Here is a 27427-nt window from a genome sequence, read left to right as displayed (position 1 = left end):
CTAGTATCTATTTTGATGAACTGGACTGAAGGACTCCAAGAGGGACTCCAAAAACTTTTTGGATGAAGTCCATATATTGAAAGAACTTGAAATCTTTGCCACCAGAGGAACTCTGAAGTTTGTCTTCCTTAAAGTTCTTGGGGGAATAGTCCAGCGAATGGTTTGGGGCATAATTTCCAGTGAATCTGCTGGTATACAGGCATAAAAAAATGGCTGGTTTTGTTTTCTTTCAGAATGAAAGTTGATATCCTCTTGATGAAGCTTTGATGGTAACTTAGGTTTGCTTGAGAAGTAATTTGATCTTTCTGACTCACAATTACGGACTTTCTTCTTTCTTGTGCATTTCTCTTTAGTCCATGTATAACTGTAATCACAGTCCCAATGAATGTTGTTCTTTCTAAATAAATCAGATTTGGCCTTCTTTCCTTCTTTGCTTTCCAGATGTCTGTGAGGTTTGCCTTGGCCTTTTGCAAGATGTAATTTGATGTTTGATTCTGTTAAGGGAGCTAAAGAATGGTTGGTTCTGCACCTTGCAGTCCACAAAGACTTCTCTTCACTGAATGGAATGGAAGATGATCTAGACAGAACTTCCACAGCATTTAATGAACCGTGGCCACGCAACCAGTCAGGAGACGGCATTTTAGAGGATGACCTATATTTCCCGCTTTTGTGGGATTCATAGGAAGGTGTGACAATTGAGGAGTGTTTTCTACAGGCTCTAATATGTTGGGAACCTGAATCTTCCCTGTACAATGGTTTCAAATTAGTTTTGCTTTTTTTCATCGTGTAGAGATTTTCCAAAGGAATGCCTTTCTGTAATTCAAATAGAATGTTTTGTGATTCCTGACTTAAATAAGGGTTGGCTTCCAAAAACATACATTCTTCACTCTCATGTGCTTCAAGAGCTGAGCATTCCTCCAAGTTGGCTGAACTCTTAATATTTGTCTGACTCTCGGTAAAATCTTCAGAAATCTGAGTTGAGTGGGAATCAACTAAACTGGGAGTGCTTTCCTGAGTCTTTGAATCAAAAGATTTGCATATATCTGTTTCTTGAAACCATACATGACATTGTTTATCTTTTTCCAGAGTCGTGTGAGATTTTAACTCTGAAAGAGCTGTAGTATCTTTCTGCACTGGGCCTTGTTGACTGGGGTCGGAAGCACACACAAGGGTTGGCTCCCAGAATTTTCTCAACGATGAGTTTTCATGAGGACTTTGATTTTTGAAAGAGATGTGCTGTTCTAACAGTTCCATGTCAATGCAAAGATCACCACCACTTTCTCCCCTGTTATCTATATTTTCACATATTGCAACTGTGTTTAACTTAAGAATATGTTTGGGAAGTGCAGTTGGTTTAGGGAATACACTTCCGACTGGAAGCCCCAGGAGAAAATGAAGGTATTTGTATTGTAAATCAAGATCTATTTGATGAAGAGATTTTTCCTCAAAAAGTAACAAAATTCTATTTTTTCGTTTTGGTACTTTGAAACCAGAATGAATACATTTAGATAAAGGCTTCCTTATATTCTGAGGACTGCCCATTGCACAAGATTCTCTTACAATTCTGGGAAAGGCTTTCATGTGAATCTCCAATGTTTTCATAGAAAAGTGTATGAGCAGTTTGTCTTTTTCTTCTACTGAGTAGTTTTGAAGAATATGAGGACATGGCATCTGCTTAGCTGAAGTCACTGAAGACACTCCACTTTCTAGCTTACTAATCCTCCTTAACTTTGTAGTGATCTCTTCGCTGTCCCTTGAAACACTGACAATCAGTGTCTTCATACAGCTGACAGGCGGTGAATCCTGGGCGCATTTCTGTTTTAAGTGAAGTTCTACAGTATCAATCCCTTTTAGAGACAAAAAGCACATTTTTTTATGTCTCGGATATAGCCTCCAACTGTTATCTTCTGAAAAAGACTGATTTAGATAAAAGCTGAACTTTTGGAAGGATTGTTTTGCCATCTCTGGTATCAGATTCAGTTTTATTTCAAATGCTTTTGACTCGAAATGATTAGTGAGCTTGTTGTTTTCTTTGGGAGTAAAACGTTCCAAAATGGGTTTTGGCTGCACTTCGGGAGGTACTGTTGTGCACGTTGTATCTGGGCTCCCTGCACGTGGTGGTAACTTCCAATCATCAGGTTTTGGGGCTTTTACTTTTTTCAGTATATCTTCACAAATGTTGTCATAGATCATATTTTTTATCTGGGATTCAAAGATATTTTTAATTGCTTCAAAAAGAGGAAGTAAACTTTCTGTACTTGTACTACCTGCCACTACTTTTATTTCATTACTTTTAACTTGGGATGGTATAGGCCCGGTTCCTGGAAAAGGTTTTTGGTGCTGGACGTTTTGTGCGGTTGTAGCCTGGACGGGTTCACTCTGATCCCCCCACCGAGGGGGTGAGATACACTCCATGGTATTGAATAGCTGAGTCCCATGTTGTGGTTCCTCTAGTCCTGGAGGGGAAATACTCATACTGAGGGTACTTTCCATGGGGGCTTCCACATTGTCCTTTGGCTCGTCAGACATGAGTGGACCCTCTGCGGGTGTCAGAAGGGGCTTTGGTGCCTTTCCTTCTTCTTCAGTCATACGCAAGTCAGATTCTTTTATGATCCTTGAGCTGTCGTGCCCTGGAACAACCCTTTCTTCTTTGGTTTGTGGAATTAAATTTTTTTCCTTTGTTTCACTGCCGAGGTTTGCTTCTGATTTGACACTGGGGAGTTTTTGCATTTGTTGCTCCTCTACCACAGAGGGCTGGGAATCCTCTGGAGCTGTGTCTGTAAAATTCTGGTCCCCTTCTTTTACAGTGCTCAAGCTATTCTCCTGAGTGTGTGGTGATTTCTGCTGGAATTCAGAAGGACAGAGTATCTTTTCTCTTCCTCGGTTTGTCTCAGAGTCTACTATTTCTTCTATCTGAGATGAACTCACCGTGGAAATAGAAAGACTTCTGACAAATATTCCTGAGGCATCTTCACTCCGCAAAACTGTTTTCTTTGGTTTCTTCAAGTCATACTCTAATTTCTTTCTATTGCTTGGAGTGCCATGTCCCATGTTGTTAAGAATCTGTGAAACTGGATGATTTGGGATTTTCATGGTTAAATATTTGGGGCTCAATTCTCTTTTCAAATCTGCTACTGTTAACCTGCCTTTCCAGCCTTTAAATTTGAGAGAAAGAGGAATATAGGCATAAAATGAATCCAGAACATGTTTTTGAAACAATTTCTGTGGCTGAATATTTTGTTTTGCACCAGAGACTTCTAGTTCCTTTTTATGTTTTTGCTTGATTGGGCAGCTGTTTGCTCTATGAGTTATCAGCTGAGTGTTAATTTGAGGTATTTGTGCCTTTAGAGACGGAATGTTCAGGTTTACGGTATTGCTTGTGTCCCTTTTCTTGTTCTCCTCCAGATTGACCATGGTATGTTTGTGCATTTCTGTTTTGTCTGCTGCCAGACGGATAGCTATGTTTGTGTCTATTTTTAACTCCCCTTCTTCCATTTCTAATGTTTTTTGCTCCAGATTTATAGTAGTGCTTGTGTCCATTTTATTTTTTCCCTCCAGATCTCCAGATTGAAGTGGAAAAGTCCAGTGGGAAGAAAGAGACTTCTGAAGTGATTCTAGAATATATTCCTCTTGTTGTGGAACTGGCAATCCCTGCTCTTTTTTCCCTCCTATGGTATCAAACACTGTAATATCCATGTGTATTCCTGGTAGTATTTGTATTCTGGGGTACACTATAGTTTGCTTGTGTACATCTGTTTCCAATGGCGTCTTCTGCCTTCCATTTTGAAGTGGGAACTTAAGAGAAAAGCTGGAGTCCAGCCAGGTCTTATGTCCACTTTCAGACTGTAGAACCACTTGCTTTTTCACAACAATCTCTTGTTCCTCTATAATTGGGGAGGTATCTGACTCTGCGATATTCATTTTCTCAAGTGATCCCTCTGTCTGTGGGGCCAACACTTCGGGAGAGAGCATTTTGCTCACTTTATCGTTATTATGTACATCTTTCGCTGGCTTATCAAATTTATATGAATCTGCAGATCCTGGAGATGCTTTTGATAAAGTTTTTTGTTGGTGGGCATCTTGCTCTGAAACAGAAAATCCTTTTGCACTTATGGGGGCACCAAATGTGATATACATTTTCTTGGATATTTTCCTTGGTGGTGTAACTAAAACCTTAGGGCTTATTTTATGGTTTAAGTTATCCATTATTTCAGTTTGTTTCTTCAGATTTCCAATTTTAGTGGGCTCCATGGTGGGGTAGGAAAGAAATGTAGTGAAAGTTTCTGTTTTGTATTTCTCTGGCTGAACCTCTTGTCCTGTAAAGAAATACTCCAGCCTCTTCCCACTTATGGTACCAAATCCTGTTAAATAAATGTTCTCATGCTGTGAATTTAAAACTAACTGACTCAGATCTCCTTCAGATTTGACTCGTGGAGGTTCATTCCTTCGCTGTACACTGATCATGAAGTTTGAGGTCCACTGTTGCACTGCTTTTTCTTGGTGCACAGAGTGTCCCGCTTTTTTAACGATCTCACCATCACCAGCAACCACCTCTCTAATTGCTGTTTTCTGAGTGTCTGATGATTCCTGGAGATTTTGCTGTGGAGGAGAGGATCCTGTAAGTCCTGGCACATCTTTGTCTACTTTGCTCCCTGAGTCTAGATAAAGGGAAGGTGCTGATGGGACAGAAAGAAAAGTCCTTGTCAGAACCACAGGTAGCTCATCTTTCCCTTTGTATACGTTTTCCTTTAGCTCTTTAATATTCAACACAAATTCCTTTGTGTTAAAGATATGTGAAATTGACGAAATCCTGGCCTCTTTGTGATGCATCCTGATCCTCATATCTACTGTTTTCACTTCGTGCTTTTTTTCTTTCTGTGACATATGTTGTTTTCTTTCTCTTATATCACAAATTGCCCCAGTATCTGCTCTCATCTTTGTATCTGATACTGCTGAAAGCATTTGTGGAATTAGAGAGAGTCTTTTAATTCTAAGCCTTTCTTCATCTACTTGTATACCTTTATCCAATGTAATTTCAGCTGGAGGTTTGGAAACATAAATTTTTCTTAGCACTGTACCAGCTGGTTTACCTGGACATTCATCTTTCTTTTGTTCTTGCCCTCCAATGTTCAGATGCAATTCTGTTCTATGGAGCATAAGTAAAGGAGGTGATTTCCTGGACTTCAAACTTATATCTGTGGTGTGTGTCATATTTCTCCTATCTATTGTTTTTTTTCTGTACTGCTCCTCTTCCTGAGGCACGAGTTGTTTCTTATTTTGACTGTCTTTCATGACATCACCATGGATTGCTTCTGTATGTACTACTTCCCCGGCATTTGATTCTCGCTGCACAACAGACCTTGCAGGTCCTAGCATTTCATCACCTACCTGTGTTTCTTTATCCAACTGCAGGTGAGGGAGAGATGGTAATGGAGAGGAAGAGTTGGCCACAACCACACTTGGTTCATCTTCACTTTCCTGCATCTTCTTTTCTTGATGTTTGGGAAACATGAGGTTTACTATTTCTACTCCATCCTTTTCCTTGTTCTGGGGCATATGATATTTTCCTTTTTGTGGACTGATTAAAATATCACTGGTAATGGGCTCTATACATTCCATGTCCTCAGAATCTGATGATTCCTGGGAGCTGACTGTGGGAAAGGAGGATCTCGTTAATATTGGTATTCTCTTTTCTTCAACTCTGGTATTTGTGTTGAAGTGAAGTAGGGGAGATCTGCAAGTACAAGTCTTAGTCAGCACTGCACCACCTGGCTCACGCTGACCTTCCTGAGCTGTTCCCTCTTGCTTTTTAGTTTTCCACCGAAGGGCACTTAGATTGTATCTAAGTAAATTAGGTGATTTCTTTGCTTTTAAATACCTATCATTGGGATCCACCATACTATTCATATCCACCTTTTTCTCTCTGTCCCTCACTTCTTTCAGTAATGTGTGTTCTTTTAATTTTTTTACATCATTTGAAAGTTCTCCATCAGTTGTTTCTGCGTATGTTGTTTTCACTGCACCTGGTGATTCCTTGGACTGTAGGTGCAGGAGAGGCAGTTCTGTAATTCTTATCATGTACCCCTCTCCTTCTCTTGAACCAAATTTAAGATATGGTAGAGTAAGTAAAGAAGTACAAATGTTTTCCAGATGCGTAGCTAGGTCATTTTCATCTTTCTGCACCTTTCTCTCTTGCTCTTTAATTTTCCACTGCAATTTTTTGGTATCGAGTATACGTGAAAGTGGTAATTCCTTTGCCTTCAGAGCCATAGGTATTGGGACCATTTTGTTTTCAAGATCTGTTTTGAGTCTATCCTTCTCTTTTAACACACAACCATCAAATGACTTAGTATATGGCTTTTTGCCTGAACTGGATGGATCCTGAATCTTTGGTGGTGGAAAATAGGATTGTGTTATTCTTAGTGTGTCTTCCTTTTCATTCATCCTTGTGTCCCATTTCAGGTAAGATGGAGAAGGTAAGGCAGCACAGGTTTCCTTCAGAACCATTTCTGGTTCACTTTTGCCTTCTGGCACTTCTTTTCCTTGCTCTTTAATATTCAAAGGTAGCCTCTTTCTACTGGGTAGATGTCGAAGTGGGGATGTCTCTGCTGTCGAGGTGATTATTTGGGGGAATCTTCGATCTTTCCCACCTTTTATTTTTACTCTGTCCTTTACCTCTGTATATGGCATACTTTGATAAGCTTTTATTATTACATTACATGACCTAATACTTTCATTGGAATCTGCATATCTGATTTTTCCTGCACCTGATGACTTGGAGCACAGCAATTGTGAAGGAGAGAATCCTGTAACTGCAAGCAAATCTTTGTCTACTTTAGTTCTTGTGTCCAATCTGTGGTAAGATGGAGAAGGTGTGGAAGAAGTTTTTGTCGGAGCCACATCAGGATCTCCTGTTCTTTGCTGCTCCTGTTCTACTTTCTCCTTCATATGCCACTGTGGTTCCTTTCTCTGGTTCAAAGCACCGTGTTCAGTGACACTGAATGTATGAGAAGGTGGTGATGTCTTTGCCTTAAAATCTGTGCCCTGGGGCTGCACTGAGCCATTCATGGCTCCTGTTTGTACTCCGTTCCTTTCTGCCTGTCGTGGGCGTGGGTCTCCTTTCTTCACATGGCTATCAGGTGAATCTGTAGATGCTAATTGCCCTGAGGGCAATGATTCTTGGAGCTCAAGATGTGGCGCATCGTTTATTATTATTCCTGGCTCACCTTCCTCGTCTTTTATTGTGTTCCACTTAAGATGAGTTGAGGAAATGAGAAAAGGATGAATTTTGTGTGGAAGCACAACGGTTTCCTTGTTATCTTCTTGTCCCACTTTCACTTGTTCTTTGATGTTCACTTGCAGTTTCTTTGTTTTGACTATAAGGGAAAGGGGTGATTTCTTTGCCCTCAAAGCTATATACGTAGAATGCGTTATGTCTTTCTCAAAAGTATTCGCTTTATCCTCTTCTTTCTGTGTCATGTATTTTGTTCTTTTTGAATCATTTGAAGTATCATTCAAAGGTAGTACCGTATGTTTTAATTTCTCTGCATTTGATGATTCCCTTGGCCATGAGGGTAGAAGAAACGGTCTTGATACTTGTTTCTCCTCCTTGCCTTCTATACTTTTGTTTAATTTAAACTGAGGCAGAGAAGGTCTTGTCAGAACCTTACCTAGCTCACTTCTTTCTTGTATGTATCTTAATTTTTCTTTTATGCTTGTCTGTACTTCTCTAATTTGGGCGTCACAACCCCCAGAGATACAGAGTACATGTGGAGGTGGTAATACCTTTGCCTTGGAAGTTGTGCCTTTGGGATACATTATATATTTTATATTTACTATTTTTCTTCTATCTTCTCCTTCCTGTGGCTCATACTCTTGTATTACTCTTACATCATTTGAAATATCATCTCCAGCTGACTTTGTATACACCATTTTCCCTGCATGAGATGATTTCCGTAGCTGTAGTTGTGAAACAGCGGATCCTGTTATTTCTTGCCTGTCTTCCTCTCCTATTCTTGTGTTCAATTCATGGTGAGTTAAAGATTCAGAAGCCCAATTTGTGGGCAGAACTACTTCTTGTTCACCTTTACCTCCTCTATCCACTTTCCCCTGCTCTTCACCTTCTGGATCCTCTTTCACCTGCTCTTTAAGATTCAATGGTATGTCCTGTAATAGTGCTTCCTTTCTTTTCAAATCTTTATCTTTTGGATGCATCATGTCTCTCTTGGCTGATTTCTCTACATTAGTCTCTTCCTTCTGTGGTGTATGTTCTTTTGCTTCTTGTACATCACTTGTGATATCACCATCAGTGGACTTATTTGCTTTTTTCACTGCATCTAATGATTTCTGCTGTGACAGTTCTGGAAGAGAGGATCTTGTTACTTCAGTTACATAGTCTGCTTTTTTTATTCTTGTATCCAACTGTAAATGAGAAGGAGCAGGTATGCAAGTGCTAGTATTGGTCACAAGGACATTTGGCTCACCTTTAATTTTTTGTGTCTTCTCCTCTTGCTCTTTGATGTCCAGCTGGATTTCCTGTAAAATTGGTGATCTCTTTTTCCTCAAAAGTATGACTTTTACCATTTTTACTTTCTCCTCTTCTTCCTGCATTATATAATGTTCCTTGGATTCTTCTACACTGTTTGAGGTCTCACCATGAATAGACTGTTTGTATGCTATTTTTCCTCTATCTGATGACTCCTGGAGTTCTGTTTGTAGGAAAGATGGTCTTGTTTTTATTAGCAAGGCTTCTTCCCCTTTTATTCTTGTGTCCACTTCTGAGTAAGGTGGAAAAGAGATGGAAACACAAGATTTGCTCCGAATCCCAACTGGTTTATCTTTATCTTCCTGCATCTTTTTCTCTTTTTCTTTGATGTTCAACTGTAATTCGTGTGCAATTGGAGTCCGTTTTGCCTTCAAAGCTATTCTTTTGGGATGCCTGATTTCTTCCAAAGCCATTTCCACTCCATCTTTCTGTGGCATATATTTTGCCTTTTTTATACTGCTTAAAATATCATCAGCTGGCTCCTCACATATTCCCATTGTATCTGATAATTCCTGGAGCGTCAGTGATGGGAGACAAAATCCTGTGATTCCTCGCATGAGCACCTCTTTTATTCCAGGATCCCACTCCGCATGAGGTGAGGAAGGAATGGAAGCATGGCGTTTACTCTGAACTATGTCCAGATTACTTTTATCTTTCTGCATCATTTCCTCTTGCTCTTTGTTGTTCCACTGTGGTTCTTTTCCATGCAGTGTGTGTTCAAAAGGTGTTTTCTTTCCTTTAAAAGTGACACATTTGAGGCCCCTTATGTCTTTCACATATACTCCATCCTCTTTTTTTCCCTGTGGCAAATGTTTTGATTCTCTTACATTGCTTAAACTACCTCTATTAATTGACTCTGCAAATGAAGTTTTCCTGACATTTGGTGATACCTGGAGCTTTAGTGGTGGAAGGCAGCTCCTTGGTATTCCTGACTTATCTTGTCCTACTTTTATTCTTGAATTCACATTAGTTTGTGATAGAGATGGTAAGGAAGTACACAAGCTTGTCAGTTTCATACCTGATTGACCTTTACCTGTGTGCACCTTGCTCTCTTTTCCTGTAATGAGCGAGCTAATTTTTTCTGTACTTGGAATGTAATCCACAGTGCTAACTACTTCTTCTGATGCCTTCTTTTCACATGGTATCTTACTCTGTAATACATCCCTCAAAGAGTGAGATGCAGACTTTGGAGAAATATAGTGTATACATTCTGGATGCTCTTCTTCTTTTCCCTCAACAAGCAAGCCAATTCCTTCTGTATTTGCAGTGTGGTACGTTGGAGCCTTTAATGTTTTTTTTTACACATGGCAACTTAATCTGAAGTACATCCATCGAGGAATGAGAAACAGATTTTGGGAGAACCTTGCATGTACTTTCTTTTTGATGTTCTTTTCTTCTTCTATTATGCAAGCTAAGAGAAGGTTGATCTACTGGAGTATCTGCTTCATTCAATGCTTTGTCTACTACTGAACTCAAAACTTTTGAACTCATTCCTTTTGCTGAGACTTTTTTCTTTAGCTTTTCATTATAGAATTGATACAACATGCAAGAAGAAATGGATTCCAGAATATTTTCTTTATTCTGGTTAGAACTATGTAGTTGCTTCACCCCCAGTTTTTCAGAAGTCAATTTCTGTCCATTTAATCTTAATGGAATATCCGTTAACTTTGATCGCTCTTTTCTCCCTGGATTTACACGTAAACTTAGAGAAGTGCTTACATCTTCCTTCTTTGTATTTACCGCCTGTGTTACCTGAAGAGGCTCTTTATTTGGGCGGGACACAGAATCCACAATACTTTCAGGAACACCAGCTGGTTTCACCTCTCCTTTCTGCGCTGCAGACATAGTTTGCTGGCCCACCAGACTGGTACAAAGAAACCTCTGTCCTTTTGAACCTTGTGAGATATCGGTTTCTTTTATATCTTCTCTTCTCAATAAATGTGAAATATTCCTTTTGTTAGTGTATATATCTTCCTCAGCTACCTTTCCTGTGTTCTTCAAATGAGGAGGTTCCATAATGGGGTAGGCAAAAGACCCCCGAATTGTCAGTGAAATACTTCCTTGTTTCTGAAATTCTTGCTCCTTGTGAGTCTTTTGATGAGAAGCATCCAACTCTGTAAGAAATATATTCTGTCCTTTTGAATTTAATGAAATATTGGTTTTCTGGGATACTCCTCTCCCCCATGGAATTGAAACTGAATGTTTGACGACATCTGCATCTTTGTGCTTTACTCTTGGAGCAACAAGGAATTCACATTCTGTATGAGTTCTGATTCTTGGGATGTCGAACCTAGTGTAATTGATTTCCCTCTTCTGGGAAGCTAGACCAGAGTATACTTCTCTTTTCAAAGCTACTCCTATTTTCACATGGTCAAGCTCCTTCTTCACATGTTGGCTAATCACTAACTGATCTCTACATTGTGGGAGAAGGTCTAGTAAAACAATTTGGTGCTTTTCTTTTTGCTCTCTAATGCATTGTTTCAGTGTTTTGATATTTCTTGAGAAAGCACTCTTTATATCAGTGGACTCTGAAGATGACATTTTTCTTTTATTTAGTGACTTCTCCAGCTCTAGCTGTGGAGGAACGTTTATGGGCTTTCTTGGCCTGGATTTCTCCCTTTCTACTTCTGTAAATTGTTTAATTTGAGATGAAAGAGATCCAGAATCACAAACAGTGTTCAGAAATAAATCTGCTATGGTTTTATCTTGCTGGAACTCCTTCTGTTTCTTAATGTCACATCTCAGTTCCTTTTTGTTTCTTCTGGTTCCACATCCTATAGTATTAAACAGTTGGGAGACAGGTGGTTTCTTTGCCTTCAATTTCATCCGTCTGATGTGCATAGTGTTTTTCACACCTGCTGTTTTTGCCTTAGCTTTATGTTTTATGATTTTAGGATACATAGGTATGTAGGCATAAGCAGAACTAGCATTTGCTTTGTTTAGGGCATTTCTCTTTCCAGAAGATTCTTCATAGATATCCCAGGTACTAGGTGATGGCTCCATTTTTAGGTGTGATAAAATAGGCATAGAATCATATACAAATTTTAGGTCCACATTTAATACAGTTTTCTCTCTCTTTCTGTCTATCTTCTTTCCCTGTTGCTCATTAATGCTTAAAGCAGCATGGCCAGTGATATTAAATGGTTGTGAAATCACTAGCCCTTCAACTGGCAACTGCATTTGTGTTGGTTGTACATGACTAAACCTTGATACTCTGTCCATCCCTATTTTGAATCTGCTTTGTCTTTCAATGTCATAGGTATCTGGTGTGAAGTAAATGGTATTTGGAAATGTATCAGCCACATTTTTACCTTGACTCATCTGTTGCATTTTGGTTTTTAAATTGGATCCAAGTTTTTTCCTGCGTTTTGTGGTAAACCGCCCTCTGATTTTAAGTATTTGTGAAATTGCTGGCTCCTTTTCCTTCAGAGTTAAACATCTGGGATTCAATGTGATTTTCTCTTCTAATAATCGTACTGTGTTTATCTGGCTTTCAGAGTCAGATAAAATTGGTGTAAAGAAATCTACAGGCTCCAGGAAAGTTGTGGCTGAATTCTCCCATAACTCTGCCTTTTCCTCTGTAATATGACCATGCAGATTTCTGTGAAGTGTTCTGTTATATAGCGTGCCCCTTGCTGTTGCATCGAGGGAGCGTTCATCAGTCACTAACTTGGGTGGTGGAATCTTAGTTCCCTCAGCAGCAAGGAGTGATGCCTCGCCCACACCTTCAAACCACTGCCTCGTTTTCATCTTGTACTGAAATTTGCACCCCTTCATCTTTCTATGGCTTCCTGTAATGCATCCTGTGATATTAAGCAACTGTGAAACTGATCGTTTCTTTGCCTTCAAAGTTACATGCTTGGGATTTATTATACTTTTCTTGCTTACAAACTCTAATGGGTAGCTCTGGCTTTTAGGTTCACATGAATCAAGGCTGGAAAAACCTGAAGATTTTAAGACTATTCTTACTAAGTCATTTTGATTCCATGCCTTTTTCTCAAAAATATAACTATCCCATTTTCTCCTAGGATTTCCACCCCAGAGACCACCACCTTGTATTGAACCAGTCTCTGATTTCCTTGCTTTTGGAAATGGAGTCTTTAGTCCTCCCATACATTTAATTCTTTCTTGATGAAGACTTTTTTTCTCTGTTTCAACTTGAAGAAGATTCATTATGTGTCTAGAAACAGGCTCCAAAATAGTTTCTCTAAAGCATTTTTCTTGCCTCATTTTTTGTGCTGCACAAGACAAATTCCAAGTGCTTCTGACTTCTAAATCACTCAGTTCAGATTCTGATTGGTAAGAACCAAAATTTTTCATATGATGGGCACTGAAACTGAAGTGTTGGTTATAGTGTGGGACTGATTCCGATAACATTTTTTTGATATTTTCCTCTTCCCTTTCATGTTGCACGTTCATTTTCATTGTGTTGCTGGATCTGTTTTGTGGATCAGCTGAATTGGCCTTCCACACTTCCCCATCACATGGTGATTTCCCTAGCTCTGCAGAGGTACGGCTACATAGTTTTACTCTTGGTTGATCCATCTCTGCTTCTGATGTACTATGCATTTCAATATCCATTTTGTTATCAGTTGAAACAGGTGTGGGAGACAATAATGCATTTGCTATACTTTTATTTTGTTGCATGTCATTTATTGTAGATTTTAAGTTGTAGTCCTGTTCCTTTCTACAGTAGAGATTATCATGTTGAGTGATATTAAGCATCTGTGAATAAAGAGCCTTCTTCTTTGCCTTCATGGTTACACAATTGGGACCCCTAAGATTTTTCCTTCCTGAAAATTTTAGTATCTCCTCCTGACTTTCAGAGTCAAATAAAACAGATATTGTGGACATTGTTAGTAAATCTCTTTGCAACACTCTAGATTTCTTGGCACCCATTTTCCTTCTAGAGCGTTTATCACCTGGATCTACAAGTACTGAGTTCCCTGATTTGGTAGGTAAGATATTTTGATCAACTCTGTGTTTCATTACTTTTTGAGTTTTTATGTCTTCCTCTTCTTCTTCAGGTTGGAGGGAAACTGCAATGTGAACATCTAGCTTCCTTGCAGGGCTCCCATCAGAAATAGTACTACACTCTGTTTCATCAGCTGAAAAGTAGTCAAACGCTGCTTTCCCTGATTTTGGACATGGAATCTTTTGACCTATTCCATGTGGCATGTCTTTTTGTGATGGGATATTCTTGCTCAGCTCTTCAGTTTGAAATGGAATCAGAGGAGAACAAGTAGATCCCAATTTATTTTCTGAAACCAGTGTTTGTTGCTGCACATCCTGCTCTGTAATAAGCATATTTTGATCTTTTCTCCTTCCTATATTATACAGGAATTGGAGACCTGCTTCAAATAAAACTCTGTTGCCCTCTCTTTCTTTTTCATTTTGCAATCTTGATTCTAATGTGCTGCTTGAGTTGCTCCATTTATTAGAAGAATAGGGACACAGTCTTTCCCCCTCATGTTGTTCTGGCTGTATAATATTGCTTTTATTTCTTAATAGGTCTCTCTTTGCTTTTACTTTTTTGTGCGTTTTGATGGCAGGTGAAACGGGTGTAGGTGATGGGAAGGTATTCACAAATATACCTGACATACTTTGAGATATTTCTTTGGCCATGTTTTCCAAGATGAAGTCCTGTTCCTTTCCATGGCTAAGAGCATCAGACTTAGTGATGTTGATTGTCTTTAAAATTGATGCCATCTGTGCTTTCCCATTTCTAGACTTGGGGATTTGTGCTGAATTTCCCCAACCTTCAAATTCAGATAAAGCTGGCGTGGAGAAATCAAAGCACTTTAGGCTTCTCACTTGTAAATCCTTTTGCAACCTTGTCTTTCCCTCTGGAGTAGATCTAGCAAGTTCCTTCCTAGGGCCTCTTTCAGACGGGATGTCACTCTGTGTTGTAACAAATAAAGATTCAGGAATTGATTTCTCCAGCATTGGAGATAAAATCTTTGGACTCTTTGCATATTTTAAGGCCTTTTGTGTTTTTGTTCTTTTTGGTTGCTTCTCAAGGGCAAGTGAATTCAAAATAGAGCAAGAAACACACTGTAATTCACTTCGTGTGAAAAGTGTTTGTTGCTGCAGCTCCGGGGCTGTGTTAAGTGGTTCTGGGCTTTTTTTCTTTGCTGAATTCTTCAGTTCTAGTTCTGACTTCACAAAGTGAGGCTCCTTCATTTTACCAGCAATGAAACTGGAGTGTAGAGAATTCCACGGGGCTCCTTCTTCACGTTGGTCTTTGACTTCCTTCATGTCTTTGGAGGCAGGGCCCCTCCTGTCACTGGAATCAGCACAGCAGGCTCTCTCTCCATCTGGTGATTGCTCTTGCTGTTGCAGTTCGTGACTGAATCTCATTTTCCATGACACATCTGACTCTGCTTTTATTCTGTTACACATTTTCATGTCAAGTAAAGCAGGAACAGGAGAGGAGATGGCATTTAGGGTCATGTCCACCGTGGGTTTCCCTTGTTTCATCATGATTTTGAAGTTGCATTTGAATTGTCTTTGGCTTGGTGTGCCATGTTTTGTGATAGTAAGTGTCTGGGAAATCGCTGCCTTCTTTGCCTTCGAAGTTACCCATTCGAGACTCATTTTATTTCTCTTCTCTATATACTTTAAATTGTTTCTCTTTCTTTTCAACGCAGGTAAAGCAAGTGTGGATAAATCCAAGGACTCCAGAATTGTTGCTGGTAATTCTTGTGCTAATCCTTCCTTTCTCTCTGCAATAAGATCTTCCAATACCCCAGAGCATTTTATATGAATTAACAAGTCAATAATCTGTGATTTCAGGGTCTTTGGATGTAGGTTTTTTAAATAACCATTCCCTTTAAATGTTGGTGAAGTTGGTGTCTTCCTTGCCTTCATAATTACACATTTGGGACTCATTTTATTTTTTAAGGCTCTACTTGTAAATGTCTTTCTCTGCCTTTTAGATTCAGATAGATCAGGTGTGGAGACATCTGAAGACTCCAGGACAGTTGCTTGTAGATCTTTTTTAAACTCTGCATTTTCCTCTTTATCATGACTGTACAATTCCCCCATATGGCTCCCAACACTTAGGACACCACCTTTCATTGTATCCATTAAAACTTGACCAATTAGTGATTTCTTTGACTTTAGAAGAGGAAGCTTTGAACTTGCTGTATATATTACACCATTTTGTGTCTGGTAGCTTTTCTTTGGCTTCTCTCCCTGCATTGAATCTGTACGCTGCATTTGTTGTGAGATGCCTTGTTCAGTAACAAAGAGAATGTTCCCTCTTCCATGGTTTTCTGATTGATGAAGTTCAAGCTCTTCCCTTTGGCCTGAACAGAATTTGAAGTGTTGGCTGTGCTGTGGAATTACTTTTAATGTCTCCTGTTCACTTCTTTCTTCCTCTGCATCTTGAAGACTGTTCTCTTCAGTGTCATCTGAAGTAATATTCTCTTGATGTGGTAATAATGCTTGCTTTACTTGTTTAGAACTGAGACTTCTTTCTCCTAACATACCTTTTTCTCTTTCTGTATTGCTATACCTATTAATATCAGACGTAATGCTCATGAAAGAATACATTTTAGCTGCCATTTTTTCACCTTGATCCATCTTTTCCAGTTTGGTTGTAGAGTTATATTCCAATTCTTTTCTATGGTTTGGGCTAGCACCACCTTTAATACTCAATATGTATGAAACCGATGGTTTCTTTGCTTTTAAAATTCCACATTTGAGATTCACTAAAGTTTTCGTGTCTGAATATTTTTTTAAATGTTTCTTCCTTTTGAATGTAGATAAAGCAGGTATGCAGAAATCAAAAGTCACTGTGTCTTTCTTTTCAATACCACCAGCCTGTTCTTTTTGATGATTTGCATCAGATGGGACACCATACTCTCTTGTAGAAAAAATGATTTCATCCATCCTTGCTTCCCCTGACTTTGGAGGTGAAAACCTAGCATAACTCTCTAGCTTTCCAAATTGAAACTGATCCACCATGGGGCATGAAGCAGAACCTAAAATAGCTTGGGTACCATGTATTCGTGGTTGTACCTGAATATTTATACTTCGTGGTTGTTTCAGTTCCTCATCTGACTTGACAAGGTCACAATTCTCCTTCTGATATGCATTGAATATAAAGACTCGGCTATTCTCTGGAGGTGGTAAAGTTTCATGTTTCCCTTCCTCCTCTTTCTCATCTCTCACACTGTTAGTTAAAGTACTCACAATATAATCTGGGCAACATACTTTTCTTCCATTTAGCAATTTCTCTTGCACTGGCTGCATATGACCAAGTCTTGCTATCCTCTGCATATCTGTCTCTACATTTAACCCGCTACTCATTTTGGTGATGGGCAAAATAGGCAAGTTGGACTGAATGACATTGAGAAATGCATCTACCCTGTTTTTATTTTGCTGTGGATTTTTCATCTTTGTTTTAAAATTGCATTGCAGTCCCTTGCTCTGTGTACCATTAAGCATATGTGAAGCTGATGGTTTTTCCCCTCTAATAGTTCTGTATCTGTGACTTGCAGTTATATGCTTCCTCCCTAAATCTAATGTATTTTTCTTTCTTTCAGATTTAGAAACAAAGGGCTCAACAGAATCAAAAGAATTCAGGCATGTCACTTGCAAATCTTTTGGTAACTCTGAATTGTTTTCCACAAAATAAGAATCTAGTACCCTCCCAGAGTTTCCACCATATGGTAAGCCGCACTCTGTCATGGTGTTCAAATGTGTATCAGATGATGAGTTCTGTGCTTTGGGAGATGGAATCTTTGGACCCATAGGGGCTGTTTTGTCATTTTCTGTTTCGCTGGTTTTCTTGAGTTCCTCAGCTTCTCGAGGACCCTTCTGGTGGCCAGTCTGCAAAGCAGTTTGTACAAACCATGCTTGGTGCTGCGCATCTTGCTCATTAACAGACAGCTCCTGTGTTAAACAGTCCAGTGCTGAGTCTGGTTCGTCAAGGTGGGTCTTCTTCCCTTGACAGGCATCGGGCCAGAGATACTGGGTATGCTGTGCAGCTGCTTCTAGCAAAGTTTTTTGCTCCACTTCCTCTCCATCTTCCACTTTTTCCTCTCGGTCATGGAATGCTCTGCTCTTGTCAAAGAAATCAACATACCGTGGTCTTACTTCCCCTAATTCCCCTTGCTTTAACTGAGCATGACAGAAGCTCTGCATGGGAGAGTAAAGGGTATTTATAAATTCATATACCAATCCATTAGCTTGGTTGATCTTCTCCAACTTGGCCTTATATTTGGAATCCAATTTCTTTCTCTGACCTGTGCTATTAAATACTTGTGAAACTGACGGCTTCATTGTCTTCGTATGTACAGATCTGGGCTTCACTGAACCTTCTGTGGATGAGAATCTTACTTTGTTTTTATTCATTTTAGAATGAGTTAAAATAGGCATGTGGCAATTAAAAGTCTCTGGAAAAGTTGCTGGTAAATCTTTTGGTAATTCTGCAGAACTTGTTTCTGCAGAAAAGTAACCCATTTCCCTTGCATCACTTCCATAATCTAGAACATCACTTTCTCTTATTTGGTTTGGAGGGTCTCCAGCCAATGATTTTTCTGATGTTGGGAGAGGTGTCTCTGATGTTGGGAGAGGTGTCTCAGAATCTGCAGTGCATTTTAAGTCCGCTTGTGTTGTTAGGCTTTTCTTCATAGTCTCAACATGAAATAGATCCATTATGGAAGAGTAAACAGACTCCGTAAGGGTTTCCATGGATGTAATTGGTTGAGGTATGTCTTCCTCTGCTTTGAGCTCCTTCTCTGGATTGGCATCCAATTGGAGGTTCCAGCTGTCATGAAGGACTGCTTCTGGTGGAGCTTCTTTGTCTCCTCTCACTTCATCTTGCAATTTAACTTCTTCTAATATGTTGCCAGAGTCACTGCCTTTATTAATAGAATCTGAATACTTTTCTTCCCTTTCATCTTCTGATTTCTCTTGTTTTAGCTTGGTCTGACCGTGATTCTCTGCATTTAATCTGCCATGTGTTCTAATCCGAGGCAAAATAGACATGTGAGGATAAGTAACATTCACAAGCACATCTGCCACAATTTTATCTTGCAGCATCTCTTTAATTAGGATTTTAAAATTGCCTCTCAATCTTTTCCTAAGACTTGCAGTACCATGCCTTCTGATATGAGGCATCAGTAAATTTGTTGGCTTCTTTACTTTCATAATTATAGATTTGGGACTGAGTACCCTTTTTGCTCCTGATAATCTTTTTCTAATTTGCTGCCTTTTAAAATGTGATAAAGGAAGCATATAGATAATGAAAGACCCCAGGGCAGTTGCAGGTAAAACTTGTTGGAGGTCTGCCTTTTCTTCTGTAATATGATCATCCGGTATCTTTCTGGGGCTTCCACCAAATGGGACACCACATTCTGTTGTTTCAATTAAAACTTCGCCAACTCGTGGGTTCTCTAGCACTGGAAGAGGATTCTCTGGATCTGCAGCTCCTCTGCCTGTAGGTCTGTCTCTGCTTTGCTTTACCTCAATTTGAAATGGATCCATCGGGGGGCATGGACTAGTCCCCAAAATTGTTTCTGTAGGAAGAGTTTGTGGTTGTACCTCTTGCTCTTTACTTTGAGTTTTTCTGCTTCCTGAACTGCTCTGTTTTATTTCAAATCTGACATATTTAGGCTTCTGCTTTAGTTGCAGGCTGAGGCTGAAATCTTGTGTTAGCTCTGGAACTGCTTCTTGAAAAGTTTGTTCTTCTTCCCCTCTGTCATGTTCTTGTGACTTTTTAAATATACATCTCTTCTCAATGTATTTTACATCCCATGTTTTCTTTTCATCTGGTAATTTCTCCAGCTTTACCACTGAATGACTAACCCCTGTTGTTGATGTATCTGTCTTGCCTTTTAATCCGCTATGCATTTCCCTATCAGGTGGTTCAGAAATGGTAGTGTTGGTGGCATTGTGAAATGTAGCAAATATTCTTTTACCTTGCATATTTTTTATGTTGCTTCTAGTGTTGCATTCCAGTCCCTCACTTTCACTTAGGTTATCACATTCTGTAACATGAAGTGTTAGTAGTGGTTTCTTTTCCTTCAGAATTACATCTTCTGTACGGTCTTGAGTTTTTACACTTGCTAATTGTTCACTGCTTTCATGCTCTTTGATTCCTAGTGATATAAGCAGATTAACCTCTGAGGTCTCCAGAACAATTTCTAGAAAATCTTTTTGCTTTTGTGTGTTTCCATCTGGAAAGCACTTTTGCATTTCTGGTGAACTAGTTGGTAACTTTTCTCCACTTGAAAGTGGAAGATGGGAATTCTCTGTACTTTTTAAGTCTTCCTGTGTTTTCAGTCTCCTGTTTGATTCCACTTCGGGAGAGGAGACAAATTTTTGCCAAGGTTCTGATAAAGCTTCTTTTAAAGGTGACTCCTGCTTTGGAATATGCAGGTCAGATGTTTTTTTACTATTTGGGGCACAAAACTCTGCAATACCAATTTCCTTTGCTTGTGTAATTGGGTCTTTAAGAGACCCTTTATTCTTCCAGGTCATTTCTATTAAGGAAGAACAAGGTGATTTTAGTTGAAAAGTATTGATCATGAAAGACTGTTCTAGCTGAGGTGGGATTTTTGGTGAAATGGTTTTTTGTCCTTTATTTTCTCTGCCATGCTGCTTTTTATTTTTAGTACTGCCTGAGGTTCCTCTTTTCTCAATAGACCCCACATAACTGACATTCTCTGCATCTGATGACAGAGAATGTCTACATCCTGTTACACCTGGCATGACTTTCACTAGTTTTTTTCTGGCATACTTCTTAACATAAGGAGGAATAAGCTTGGAAACATAAGTAAGATGCAAAGCCATCTCTGATATACATCTTTGATGTAATTCTTCCTTCTTAGCATTATACTTGTATCCAAACTTGCTAGGTTTTGAAGTGTGACATACTGTCATTTGAAATACCCGTAGAGTTGGTGTTTTCTTTGACATTTGAGATGGAACTTTGAGACTAAGTTTACTTTTACTGGGTAATTTTTTTCTCCTGTTTTTCTGCCTTTTAAGGATAGGTGACAGAGGCCCTGAGCCATATACAGAATACTGACTTAATTCTGATGAGGCAATTTGTTTCTGGCCCCCTGGCTTTACAGTCTTTATTTGTAGCACCCCTTCTGCAAATGAATTTGGACTTAGCATTAAAACGAGAAATCTGGCATTCTTAAAAATAGCATTTTGCCCCCGAATTAAATATTTAATCTTGTTTGAATCTTTAAGCCAAACAGAATACTGGGCCTGTTCGAAGTGTTTATCAGACTCTAGGCCCTTGACTGAATCTTGAGTCTCAACAGAATATGAGACATTGACCAAATGTTGGCTTCTGTCCATATCTTGGGTCTGGAAGGAGTCTTGCATGCTGCTGGAAAATGGCTTCCTCACCAAATCTTGAGGTAGAGCAACGTATCTGGCCATGATATCAGGCTGGCTATTGACTGATTCTTGGTTGTTAACAAATTGTTGGGCTTGACTACTATATCTGGTTTCATAAAAATGTTGATTCTGAGGAGCATTCTGTCCTGGAAAAGAATCTTGTGGTTGGGTAGAAATACCCATTCTAACAGAATGTTGATTCTGGATCAAGGACTCTTGAAGTCTTGAGTACAGATAAGTAGTTTTACTCTCTAATGTAGTTTTGGATTTTAAAGCAATTTGATTTCTCACATTTTCTTCCAGAAGTCTGACTTGGTCTCTAGAAAGAAATAAGTGGGCAGGAGGGCATGGTGCCACATTGAGATCTTCACTTTCTGTAGTGATTCTAGAACTTCTCGAAAAGTTAAAGTCAGAAGAAAATACTAAATTTTTATTTTTGTTGGTTTTCATTATTGAAAATAATTTCTTGGATGAAAATTGTACTGTTTCATGTTCATTTTCTGGATACCCTCCACGGCTTGGAGAAAATTCCTTTACTTCTGAACGAAACAGTGACAAAGATGAGCTAGTCCCATTTGAAGATATCATATGACTTTCACTAAAGTGACTTACTTGATATTTACTTTCACTGGTACTTGACCATATTACTTCATCTGCTGTTGAAACTCTATCTTCAAAGTCACCTTCATTTTCTTCAGATGTAAGTGATGAAGTAATTGTTCTTTCTGAAAAGTCATCAACTCTGAATATAAGAATACAGTATGTAAATGAGTTGTCACTTAGGACATATTGCATACAAGAACTCTCTCTAGATTTATGGAAACCCAATATAGTATATGAAAACATAGCTCAACAGAAAGATAAATTGAAATGTCATTATCCACATTACAAAACAATTCATAACCTAGTTTCATTCATTTCATAAATCAATCCACTGACAAAGTGAAGTAAATTATTTTCATTTCTCAGAGAACGAGGGATTTTTTTTTTTTACCTCAAAAACCCATCCAAAGTCTATTTTGACAGCAATGAGTCAAAGTTGTAGGTTAAGATTATATCCTTTTATAGGAACACCTGGGTGGCTCAGTCGGTTAAGCATCTGCCTTTGACTCAGGTCATGTTCTCAGCGACCTGGGATCGAGCCCCATGGGCTCCCTGCTCAGTGGGGAGTCTGCTTCCCCCTGTCCTTCACCCCTCCCCCTGCTCGTGCACTCGCTCTTACAATCTCTCTCAAATAAATAAATAAAATCTTTAAAAAAAGATCATATCCTTTTACAAAGAATATGTTTGTTTCTGTTCTCTGTATCAAAGTTTTGACAAGGATAAAAATACTCTTATGAAAATTTAGATACAACAGAAGAATGTCCAATACCATAAGCAATTGTTTTCTATAAATAAATCCAAATTTATTTTAACAGCTGTTTATTTCTGATTGACAGAAAAGCCTACATTTTAGGGTAGTGCTTCTCAGCACAACTTTGGATTGGAATAATGATCATGGAAGTGGACTCTCCACCATCTATTCTACATCAAGCGATTAGGCTAAGTCTAACAATCATCTCATTTCCAAGTGACTAGGTTAGGAGCGGGCATGAACTAATCCTAGCATAAGACAAAGATTTTTAAGGACTTGTGGAAAAAGTTGCCCCATTCCTAAGAAATGATCTCTTAGTTCCTCTGGACATTGCTGTTCTGATTTTGAAACTCTAGTGGTCACCTTTCTACCCACCTCAAGATAAAACTAACACTGAGAAAGGCAGAGGGAGAGATACAGGCCTTAATGAAGTTGTTGAGCCACTGTATCAACCAATTCTGCAGCCTAGTCTAACTCAGGATTTCCTATTATATAATACCATAAATTTTCTTAGTATGGCAGTTTGCATTATGGTTTTCTGTTACTTGAGAATTAAAATATCCTAACTGATATAGGCAGAACATACAAGCATTCTGGGGAATCAAGTGACCCCAATAAATTATAGCAGTGTCCAAACATAATTAGGATAAAATTTCATCAGGACAAGAATATAATTATGCACTTAAAAAAGTAGAACAAATAGTGAAAATACAATACATAAAAAGAATTAATTTTTACACATTTCAGGAAAAAGAGGAAAGCCGAAATGCAAGACAGATATTTCAGCAATGCAATACTGTGTTTTTAAACATAATAAAACAATGCTAGATAATTTTCATATGTTGAACCAGCTGTGCATTCCTAGGAACAATCCCACCAGATCATGGTGTATAATCCTTTTAATATTCTGCTAGATTTGGTGTGCTAGTATCTTGTTAAGGATTTTGCTTTTCTATTTATAAGGGATACGGGTCTGATATCTATCTTGTATACCAGCTCCACATAGTCTCCATTTGACAAGCTTCAAGGCCATCATAATTCTCCTGGTTTTCCTCCTCACTTCCTGGTAGCTCCTTCCCAGTCTCCTTTGATGGTTCCTCCTCTTCTTTCGGACCTCTTTGAAGTGTCTCAGGACTCAGTCCTTGTTCCTTTTCTCTTCTCACAGTCCCTTTGAAATCCCATCCTCTCTTGTAGCTTTTAATATTGTCCATAAGCCAACAACCCCCAAACTTATTACCTCTACCAGACATCTTTCCCAAACTACTTATTTACTACCTCTATTAGATATCAAATCAATATCCCAATTCAACAAGTAGGAAACAAAATTCCTGATCTCCCCATCAAAGCCCGCTCCACCCTCAGTTTTCTTCATCTAGGTTGACGAAAGCTGCACTTCCTACTTGCTCAGGCCAAAACTCCTGGGAGTCACCTTTGCCTCCTCTCTCTCACATCCACACCCTGTTGGCTCTACTTTTCCAAGTATATTCTGAAACCAACCACCTCCACTGATACCACCCTGGTGTCATTCACCTTTATCTCTCACTCTGGGTTACTTGCAATAGCCTGCCATCTGCTTAGACCCTTGACCAAATATAGTCTACTCTCAACACAACAGGCAGAATAATGCTTTAAAAATGTAAGACAGAACATATCACTTCCTTGTGCAAAACTCTACAATGATTCTCCATTGTTACTTAGAGTAAAAGCTATTATTGTCCTTAACATAGCCTAAGAGGCCCAACCATGATCTGGTCACCAATTACTTCTCGGACCCCATCCTCTATGTCACCCCCCCACTCCCTGCACCAGCCACACTGGCCTTCTTACTGTTCCTAAAACACTAGGCACACTGCCCCTTAGGGTCTTTGCTCTAGTTGCTCCCGCTGTCTGGAATACTCTTCTACCTCTCTGTTTGCTTAACTCCCCTATCCCTTCAAGGCTTTAGGCAAATCCCACTGTATATATTGCAACCTACCTCTCCTCCCCTACTTTCAGACCCCATTCCTCTTACCCTATTCTGTCTTTTGTTTTACCATAAATCCTATCATGTTCTGTCATATTATATTATTTCTTTATTTATCCTACTGTTTTTTATTATCAGACTTCCCTCCTACTAAAATGTAAGGCAGGAATCACTGTTGTTTTTATTCACTAATATATCTCAAGGGCATACAACTACGCCTGGCACATAGCAGGCCCTCGGTAAATATTTGCTGAGTGACCAATCTTTGCTGTAGGTTTCTGATTACTAACCCTCATCCACAACAAGCTGACCCAGACATACAACCCAACCCTTTCTTTTAGTTCAGTAAGGGGGGGGAAATCCACATATATTAACCACCCATAAAAGTGGCTCAGCACTGAAGGCAGAAATGGAGGGGCATTGGTTACAGCAATACAAGTAACACCCACTTAAACATTGTTTGTGTCTCCCCATTTTTGCAATGTCCTTTGGCCTCTCCCAGCAATCTCGACTGGTCTTGGAAAATTTATTTTTTATTATTTTTTAAAGATTTTATTTATTTATTTGACAGAGAGAGCACGCGTGCACACACTCATGCACAGAAGCAGGAGTAGGGGCAGAGGGAGCGGGAGAAGCAGACTCCCTGCTGAGCAGGGAGCCCAATGTGGGGCTCGATCCCAGGACCCTGAGATCATGACCTGAGCCAAAGGCAGACACTTAACCACTGAGCCACACAGGCACCCTGGCCTTGGAAAATAAAGAAATCCCCACACTCCTAGGAAAAGACTGACAGTTCTACAAGCCATGGTAACAAGTAAATACCAGAAGTAGTTGTAAATCCGTTAAACCACTCAATGGAATATAGTCATAGTACAGTCCTAAGGTGATGGTAACAAATAAATACCAATTCTGTTTTTAAACATTTTTATCTATGATAACACCCTTTAGGAAATACGCTTCTGAAACCAACCAGTCAGTGACAGCTCCAAGCTTTGAAAGTCATATAATGGTGGCAGGCTTTCCCAACACACTTCTAAGGCTGATGTCAACCCTGAAACAAACCATTCCCCAAAACTGGATCAATGTCCGATGGAGCAGTTTGCTTTGCTCACTGAGACTATACCTGGCCAGCAAGACTCTCCCTGATTTCAGATAATGAGTGGTGATCTCATCCTTTGATGTCTTTTAATGTCATTCAGTACCAAGCCTCAGGTCTTTTCCCCTGCTCCTCCCTCCTCTCTGCCCATCCCTCCACCTTTCTCTTCTCTCCCACCTCATAAGACAGAATTCACTCAGTCTCTGATGCGATGCACTTTGACCAGTGTGATGCCTGGGCTTCCACCAATAATTCAAGCAGTTTCACTTCAAAATAATTTAAGATGCTCTCCCAAATATGGTTCTGCCCTCAAAAATAATTCTGGTGCCAGGGCAAAGTATTTTTGCTTTGTTACACATATCATTTTAGCAAAATCTTCATGATTTCCTAAGAGGTAATTCTTCTAACTGCTATTTTGAAAGTAAGGAAATGGAGTATCGGTGAGTTTAAGCCTAAGGCTATACTGTCATTAAGAGGCAGAACTATGACATAAACCTAGACTTTTTTAAATTCAAATTTGTGTTTTTTCACTATAATATGTTGCCCACCATAGAGCCATATCTCTTCCTTAACAGTAGTCATAGTTTATTGCATATACCCTACTGTTTCTTATTTCCTTGCCTCTACTCATGTCCTGAATGCCCTCCTTATCCTCCTAACCTGCTGTCTTTTTCTGACTAATTTTCACTCATCCTTTAAAATTCAGCTCCAGCACAACCTTATTCATGAAGCCATCCCCAACACCCTATGCTGGCTTAGGTATCTCCTAAATGTTTTCCTAATGCTTCTATCACTGTGTTATCATACTGCAAGGCAATCATCCTTATGTATATATCTCTTCCACAAGAATGTAAGCTTCTAGAGAACAGACTGTTTTATTGTTTGTATCCCAATATCAAACACAATGTCCATTGTAGAATAGATATCTAGTGATTCTTGAACAGATTTTGATATGAGCAATTAAAATATTAATAGCAACAAGAGTAGTGATGTCATATTTAATCCCTAGCACTGGTATATCTTCAGGATGCTGATGGATTCTGACTGTATAAACAGAATGTCACTCTTGCAATACCTAGCTCAGAGTTTGCTTGGTTCACAGTAGGTAGGTGCTAAATGATATTTTTTTCAACTGAGTTATCAGAACTGGTGTTACAACTTACTCATGTGTACTGGAGAGAGAGGTTGGATAGGGAAGCAAGTTACTAAACCTCAGTAAACTTTCCTCATTTGTAAAAACAGCAATAATACTACCTACTTGGAAGGATAATTTTTATAGTACACGAAAGACATTAACACAGCCTGGAACAGAGCAACCATTAAAATCAATGTTAGATGCAACTGATGATTAACTGAACTCTACATCTGAAACTAATGATATACTATATGTTGGCTAAATTAATTTAAGTTTTTAAAAAATGAAAAAATAAAATAAAATCAATGTTAGATTGAATTATGTCAAGTAGCTATGGTCCTCTATACATACGGAAAATCCTTTTCTGTAATTCAGACATAAATGCAATTTTAAATAGCACAAAACCAACCTGTTTCATTTAATTTCAAAATATATCACTTACCTTTCTTCTGAAGATGAAGGAATTGGACAGTTATCTAGAGATAAGTGGGAATTAAAAAAAAAGGTCAGAGCACCAATAGGAGAGGCTCAGGTTGAACAAGTTTTATATTAAAATATGAAATTATATAATATTTACCAAATTGCATGCTTTTCAGGCAACTGTCTTCCTTCTATTTCAAGGGAGATTAATAAACAAATATTAGAGGAGTAATCCAAATATCAGAGTTCTACAATTTTATGTTATTCTTATGTATGATTTTGAAAAATAGGAGAGAAAGAAATCAACCATTTGTTCTTACCTCCTGGGCACTTGAACTACCCTTTTCTGGAAGTGCAGGCTTCTTAGTAAAGGATGTACAGATCTTTATGAGTATGATCTCAACAATAATCCCTAGGAAAATTATAAAAAAGATTGCCATCCAATCATTTTGAGTCCAGGACTCTACAAGTTCCCACAATGTCCAAAACGTATTATCTTCCAGTCTATTCCGCACTGCTTTTTTAAAGAAATAAAATTGCTTTGACAT

The 27427-nt window shown here is 38.9% G+C and overlaps 1 protein-coding gene across 1 annotated transcript; it reads right to left on the bottom strand.

Annotated features, from left to right (window-relative positions):
- On the bottom strand, window positions 1-27427 carry CCDC168 (coiled-coil domain containing 168). The gene is made up of 7 exons (XM_021696011.1): window positions 27200-27427; window positions 26583-26626; window positions 17268-21653; window positions 15509-16685; window positions 9821-13045; window positions 2506-9696; window positions 1-2409 (listed from the first exon to the last, which is right to left on the bottom strand). Exons 1-7 carry the CDS (start codon window positions 27425-27427, stop codon window positions 1-3), a joined length of 18660 nt encoding a protein of 6219 aa, XP_021551686.1.

Source organism: Neomonachus schauinslandi, chromosome 3, assembly GCF_002201575.2.
Source record: "Neomonachus schauinslandi chromosome 3, ASM220157v2, whole genome shotgun sequence".
Classification (NCBI taxonomy): Eukaryota; Metazoa; Chordata; class Mammalia; order Carnivora; family Phocidae; genus Neomonachus; species Neomonachus schauinslandi.
The sequence above is the reverse complement of the archived record's forward strand: the minus strand, read 5'-3'. Positions and strand labels throughout refer to the sequence as shown.